Source organism: Alligator sinensis, unplaced genomic scaffold (assembly GCF_000455745.1).
Source record: "Alligator sinensis unplaced genomic scaffold, ASM45574v1 scaffold735_1, whole genome shotgun sequence".
Lineage (NCBI taxonomy): Eukaryota > Metazoa > Chordata > Crocodylia > Alligatoridae > Alligator > Alligator sinensis.
In genome coordinates this window covers 406,328-413,056 of record NW_005842639.1, presented here as the reverse complement: position 1 = coordinate 413,056, position 6,729 = coordinate 406,328, and the positions used below count along the sequence as shown (strand labels likewise).

The 6,729-nt window shown below is 48.9% G+C and overlaps 1 protein-coding gene across 1 annotated transcript; it reads left to right on the top strand.

Moving 5' to 3' along the window:
* The first annotated feature begins 810 nt into the window (after positions 1 to 810).
* On the top strand, positions 811 to 6,729 carry TXNIP (thioredoxin interacting protein). Its single transcript, XM_006033497.3, has 8 exons — positions 811 to 1,376; positions 2,452 to 2,524; positions 2,629 to 2,776; positions 3,152 to 3,254; positions 3,536 to 3,792; positions 4,091 to 4,247; positions 4,479 to 4,630; positions 4,997 to 6,729. The coding sequence occupies exons 1-8, from the start codon at positions 1,127 to 1,129 to the stop codon at positions 5,030 to 5,032; spliced, it is 1,176 nt and encodes a 391-aa protein (XP_006033559.1). The 5' UTR covers positions 811 to 1,126; the 3' UTR covers positions 5,033 to 6,729.

The following is a 6,729-nucleotide window of genomic DNA, read 5'->3' as shown; positions in this document are numbered from 1 at the left end:
GTCTTCCCACAGCCACGGTGGAGAGATAATGGGGGGCTTCAGACAGCCGGCACAGCGCGTGTAAGGGGATGGGCCGCCCTCCTGCACTGGGTGGAAGGGATGGCACTGAGGGGCTGTCAAACCGCCCCTATCGGGGACCCTGCACCGAGGGGGCTGAGCTATTGGCCTGCATGGGGCCATTGAGGGGAATGGGGGGCTGCGTATTGCACCCCCATAGCAGCTCTGAGGGGCAGGGGGTCTGTACTGCTCCCCCTATAGCAGCTATAAGGGAGGGGGGGTGTACTGCTCCCCTACAGCAGCTATAAGGGAGGGGGGGTGTACTGCTCCCCCCACAGCAGCTGTGAGGGGGAAGGAGACCTGATTTGGGGCTGCCTCTATTATCAGTACAGGATTTGGGGGGGTCGGGGCTGGGAGCAGCCGCCCCCACAGGGGAACCCCTGGCAAGGAACGCCCCCCGGTGACGTAACACTCCCTAGTCACAGAAGAAAAAAAAATAAAAAAAATCCCCTCACAGCCCAGGAGCCTGATTGGCTCCGAGAGCCTACCAGCTTCGCCTCTCATTGGTCCCCCGCTTCGTCACTCCGCGCATCACCCCACCCCCTTCAGAACCCTGCATCTCTTCACACACTGTCCACGCTCCGCGGCCGGCGCGCCGATTGGTCGGCGAGCACGTAAACAAGGCAGCGGCAGCCAATGGGAGCGCTGATCACGCGAGCAGCACGCTTCCACGCGCCCTCAGCGTGGCATGGAGGTGATCAACAACCGAAGGGGGGGGGAGGCCGAGGGTATAAAAGCGCCGCATCCGGCCCGCCTTGGCGCAAAGCCTGGCAGGCTCCGAGCAGAGCGGAGCTCTCTACTGCTGAGCTGCAGCCAAAATACCACAGACGGCATCCCTGCTCCCTCCCCTCCAGCGCCCAGGCCAAAAACTAAAAAGGGGCTTAATTTTTCAGCCAGAAATTTTAAAAAAAAATTGATTTTTTGTTTTTTTCTGCACGATTTTTGATCCATTCAATTCCAAACCCCAGGCTTTTGGGGTTTTTTCCTCCTGTATTTTGGCCATTCCATTTGAGCCTGAGCCCCCTTCCTCTCCTATTCCTGTCTAAACCAAGCCAACTTTCCTGCCACCATGGTGATGTTCAAGAAGATCAAGACTTTCGAGATGGTTTTCAGCGAGCCCGGCAAGGTCTACTTCAGCGGGGAGAAAGTGGCCGGCCGTGTGCTGGTGGAAGTGACCGACGTCACCCGAGTCACGGCTATGAAGGTGTTGGCCTGTGGCGTGGCCAAGGTCAACTGGGCCAAGGGCCCCCACCACTGCAAGCAGGAGATGGAGTACCTCCGCTACGAGGACGTCCTGACCCTGGACGACAAACCCACTGGTGAGAACCCGAGACCTAAATAATACAACCTAAATCGTAGGGCTCTTCTGCCCCCCAAAAAGCCTCTTTTTTGCCCAAAAATGCTTTTAAAGCAGGGTTAGATCAAAAATGAAAGGCTGGATTGAGTAATATTGGAGGTGCTGGGGTGTTTTCACACGATAGGATACTCGGCAGCCAAGTAGGGCTTTATCTATGGTTGTTTTTGGCACTTGGCTCTGCTAACGGCTCTTTTTTACTCCAGTATTTTGAAGTCTTGTGGTTATGTCCTGGCAAAAAGGTCCTAGAAGTATCTTAATGATTCATTTGGACCTGGATAAACTAGCAGAGAGCCTTAATTGGTCTGCTGTAGGAAGCGTGTCTAAAGTTTGAGACAGAGGAGTAACAAAACTCGGGGGGTGTAGTGACAATTGGGAGATTGCAGCCGGCAGCGAAGACCTTAAAGAGGTTGATGCGGCAGTAGCAGCATCCCCAAAGGATGGGAGCGAACGTTATTGGCAGGGTGGCCGTATTGCGAACAAGCTTCCTGAGCTGCATGGAGAGGCGAAGTAATTACAGTGTGTGAGTACAGTATGCAGGACAGATGGTACAGCTGGGGAGCCGCTTGTTTCTCTCCTCTCTTGGCACAGGGAGTGACGGGCGCTGTGATTTCCTGGCTCTCTGGCACAGGGAGTTACCCCCGCCCCCGAGGCAGGTTGGAAGAACCCCGCTTGGCAGGGTTGTCTGTGCAAGAGTGACAGACAAGACCAGGGATGATGTGAAATGCCTTGGATGGTTTTCCAACTTCTTTATTGGCCCAGATAGAGATTTGCAGTGGATTATTTGGTGGGAGGGAAGATGTAGAGGCCAGGTCTGAGTCCTTACTTAAGAGGATGATTAAGAAGCACGAAAAGATTGCAATGGCAATATAGCAGAAGTTTTTCAGAACATTTCTAAGTAACAGCATAGATTATACCCAGCATAGCAAACTTTGGCACTTGTGTTGTTTCAGCTGAGACAGGATGTTGTGACAAAGCTAAGAACATGCAGCAAAACTTGAGGTTTTTAACTTCCTCTCTTTTTTTTTCCCCCATTGCAGATGAGGATGGCTCTGTGATCTTGAGACCTGGGAACAAATACGAATACAAGTTTGGATTTGAGCTTCCTCAAGGGTAGGTATTGATCAAACACGGCATTAGAAATGCTAGCCTTGTGACAAAATTCCCTCGGTTGTTATTTGTGTGTGTGTTTTTAATGAGCTCCTCTTGTTTTGCAGACCCCTTGGTACTACCTTCAAAGGGAAGTACGGCTGTGTAGATTACTGGGTGAAGGCTTTCTTGGAGCGCCCATCAGTCCCACCTCAGGAGACAAAGAAGCATTTTGAGGTCATGGACCCTGTTGACATCAACACTCCAGATCTACTGGTAATTGTCATATTCTTGGGTGTTGGTGGGGCAATGGTGGGGCTGTTTGCTAGAGGTGGTTCAGAGGGATATTTGCTGTGTATGTAAATTTTACAGTTCCAGGGCAGATTAAGTATTGTCTCCTAAGGAGATGAGTGCTCCATATTGCTCAAAGCCCTAATGGAAGTCTAGGTTAGTTGTTTGAGATGGGTTACCTTTCTCTTGAGTGAGTGTCCATGAAACAGGACACTGGAATCTACCTGGAGATGCAAATTAAACTGTGTGGAATACAAAATTATATGGCAGCAGTCTGGCAGGATATGAACAGGATAGAATAGGGCGCACACAACAGACTGTCTTCATTTGTGTAACCAAATCCTTCTGAATCTTTTCCAGTCTCCCGTCTCTGCCAAGAAGGAGAAGAAGGTGTCCTGCATGTTCTTTCCTGATGGCCACGTGTCTGTCAGTGCCAGGATCGACAGGAAGGGGTTCTGCGAAGGTGAGCCTGGCTTCCCAGGAGGACTGGTAGATGAGGGGGCTGAATGGGACAGTGCTTGAAAAGAGCATTGCTCTGAGCAAGAGGGGAGGAGAAGGGCATGACGTTGAACCATGTGATACTACTGAGCAAGGGAAGTGGGCTGTGAATCAGAGAAACTTCCCAATTAGATTGGGCATATCTGCTTTAACCAGTGTAGACTTGGCCATGAATAAGCTGTAAGAGAATCATCACCACCGTGGGTAAGACCTTCCCTGTAACTAAACAATCCTGTCTTCTTTCAGGGGATGAAATCTGCATCAATGCAGACTTTGAGAACACATGCTCCCGCATCGTGGTACCCAAGGCAGCCATCGTTTCCAAGCACACCTACCTAGCGAATGGCGAGACCAAAGTTTTCGTCCAGAAACTCTCCTGCGTGCGTGGCAACCACATCATCTCGGGCATGTCTGACACCTGGCGGGGCAAAACAATCCGTGTCAGGAAGATCAAACCCTCTATCCTGGGCTGCAACATCTTGCGCGTGGAGTACTTCCTGCAGGTAAGGGTCGTGGGTACTGAAGGATCTCTCTTCCACACCAGGCCCATCATCGGGGAACATCACATGTGCAGTTGTCCTGCCAGGGACCCCTCTCCTCCCTTAGATTTGCTCTTTGGGGTTTCTTTCAGGGCTTTGATACCTGCAGTGGTCTCACAAGCCAGTGGAATAGACATGGCATTACACTAAATTTACAGTTTAGCCATGTCACTCCCTTTCCATTAGGAATCTTATACAGACTTTAATGCAACAGAGGAAGGGTGATGTCATTCCTAACCATCTCTTCATCTCATTTTTGCAGATCTATGTGAGTGTCCCTGGCTCCAAGAAGATCATCCTGGAACTGCCTCTTGTCATTGGCAGCAGATCTGGGATTGGCAGCCGCAGTTCCAGCATGGCCAGTCAGACGAGCTCTGAAATGAGCTGGGTGGACCTGAACCTCCCTGATGCTCCAGAAGGTGAGCTGGGTGCTCTGCTGTTCAGGGGAACATTTCTTGTTTGGCAAAGAAGGGCAGAGGGTGGCTGATCCAACCTTCCAGGAAGACCCTGGTAGGAACAGTTACGGTGTTGCATAGCAGGGATTCAGGACAAGGCCTAGGGGTGGGGAGAGAACTTGGATTGGTTTATTTGTAGTAGGAATAAAGCTGAAACTTGTATCACAGCTCACCAAGTGTCTCCTCCTCTTCCAGCACCCCCATGCTACCTAGACATTGTGTCTGAAGATCACCGCCTGGAGAGCCCCACCACTCCCCTTCTGGATGATCTGGACAGTTCCTTTGACAGCCCTATCTTCATGTATGCTCCTGAGTTCAAGTTCATGCCTCCACCTACTTACACCGAGGTGAGTGAGGCTGAGTTTGTGGTGCTGAAGGCAACCTGAGCAGGGAGAACCATGGAGAAAAGGAGCATTAGGGTTTTTTTTCTTGCTGGGGAAGTGGGCTTCTAATTCATACCAATGCCCTGGCAGCTTAGATAGACTCCTACATAACTTCCATGAGCAGGTCAGCAGTAGGGAAGGCAGGAGTAATCATAAGCCTCTCTGCCACTTCCAAAGCTGCTCTGATGGGATCTAGAGCTTTAGCTTTGAAGTAAGCTTAGAGAAAACTAGTCTTTCTTGCCATTGGGGTGAGTCTCAGTTGGGTTTAATGGGCTTGCCTGAATCTTTTTTCAGCAGACGTCTAAATTGCTTCTCCCTTTCCTTTTCCAGGTGGATCCTTGCACTGTCAACAACAACGTGCAGTGAGCGCTGAGCGAAGAAACAGCCGTTGCTCTGTTTCTCCGACTTTCCATGAACTCTTAATCTGCACTGATTATACCCAGCTGCAGCAGAGTGGGTAGTAAAGCCCTGATGCAGAAAAAGCATCGCAAGAAGGATGCATTTGACGCGTCCAAGAGATGCAGCGCAAAAGGCGTCCTGCTTCTACCTGCTGTGCCGAGAAACGTTGTTCAGTTCCAAGGGGGCTCCAAGCCTTGCCCTCATCCTAAAGTCTTCTAGGACCTCCAAAGAGAGAGATGTGTAGAGGGGGGCAGTGATTGGGGGGGTGGGGCTCATGTAATGTGGGGAAGGTATCTTCTCCTTGATGAGCACTTGACTTGATTTGAATCATTATGAAGGAGAGAGACCTGAGGGAGAAAGTTATTGGATTCTAGCTCCTAAAGACTCAGAAACCATTCCTGTAGCAGAACGGTCACCATCACAATGCCTTGAATCTGATCTAGCAAAGACAGGCTGAACATGTCATACGTTCATACACACGTTTCACCGAGTGTCTGGAGATGTAAGTGGGGACTCTGCGTAGGATTATGAACACAGCAGGGTTGTTGCTTTTGCTTAAGCCTGTGCCTTACATCTAAGAGCTTAAAATTCTTAAATTGTCCAGCAAAGTTTTGGGGCTTTGGTAAAAACACTTGGTGAAGGAAAGACTTCTGATTCCGGAGTGATAACATCCTTTCAGAGTCTCAAGAAAGAAAGCAACAGCCCTGTAAAAGGGAAAGTATTTGCTTTTTCATGCAGTAGGCAAGAGATTTATTTTTTCCTGCATGTTTGTTTCTTTTTGTTCTAACAAGCGAATGGGACACTAAAGTCCAAGCATCTTTCAGGTGCTCAATTTTGAAACCGAATCAGTTAAAACCAGTGCTGTAACTGGTAGGTTGTTTGTTGTTTTTTTAAGTTTTATCTTATTTACATTATCTGAATCTACTCAACAAATGTAAGCTATACCTCCACAATGCTGATGGGAAGAATCACTATGACAGTCTTGGGATATACTCAGATTTCACTTTTCCATCCTTTTCTGTGGATACAGCCAAGGTATTAAAAAAACCATCCCAGTCTGCACTGCTTGGGTCTGTGAGCCTCTGCAGATGACACAGAGGCTTCCTTGATGGCATTGTACAGCCTGAAGAATGTTAAACCCCTTGAGACACTGAATCTTGTCATGCATTCCCTTTCCTGGCTATCAAAGCACAAAGTCTCAAAAGACACTTTGACCAAAGCTTCATCTAATGGTGCCAAATAATTTTAAATTGTGTGTTATCCAGAGGCATCTGGGGAGAAAAAGCCTCACTCTTCAGCCATGCATGCCATGACGGAGCAAAAGCGACTGGGAAGGTTTTTAAGTGAGGAGGGGGCTGCTGGCTTTAATGCCACCAGCTAGTTTGCCCTCTCCCGACATGGAAGACCAGCACTTTTATGATTTTTTCATTCTTTATTGCGTATTAACCCAGCACTGTATATACTAAGTGTTACTAGGCAGAGCCGAGCTCTGGCATGCCGCAGCTGCTGCCTCCAAAAGCTGAGACATGAATCGGGTGTACTGCATTTTTTTTTCTACTGTTTTTATTTTGTATTTGTTTGAAACGGTTTTTATATTTTGTACTAAGATCCCATAAGCCCCTATGGGGCTTTTTTATTTTTAATAAAGGTCTTGAAAATCCAAA

Bases quoted from the DNA above. Each gene is read 5' to 3' on its own strand.
- TXNIP (XM_006033497.3), top strand. From the start codon at position 1,127: ATGGTGATGTTCAAGAAGATCAAGACTTTCGAGATGGTTTTCAGCGAG. The intron at 3,255-3,535 runs GTGAGCCTGGCT...GTCTTCTTTCAG, and splicing joins CAGGAAGGGGTTCTGCGAAG to GGGATGAAATCTGCATCAAT. The intron at 4,248-4,478 runs GTGAGCTGGGTG...CTCCTCTTCCAG, and splicing joins CCTCCCTGATGCTCCAGAAG to CACCCCCATGCTACCTAGAC.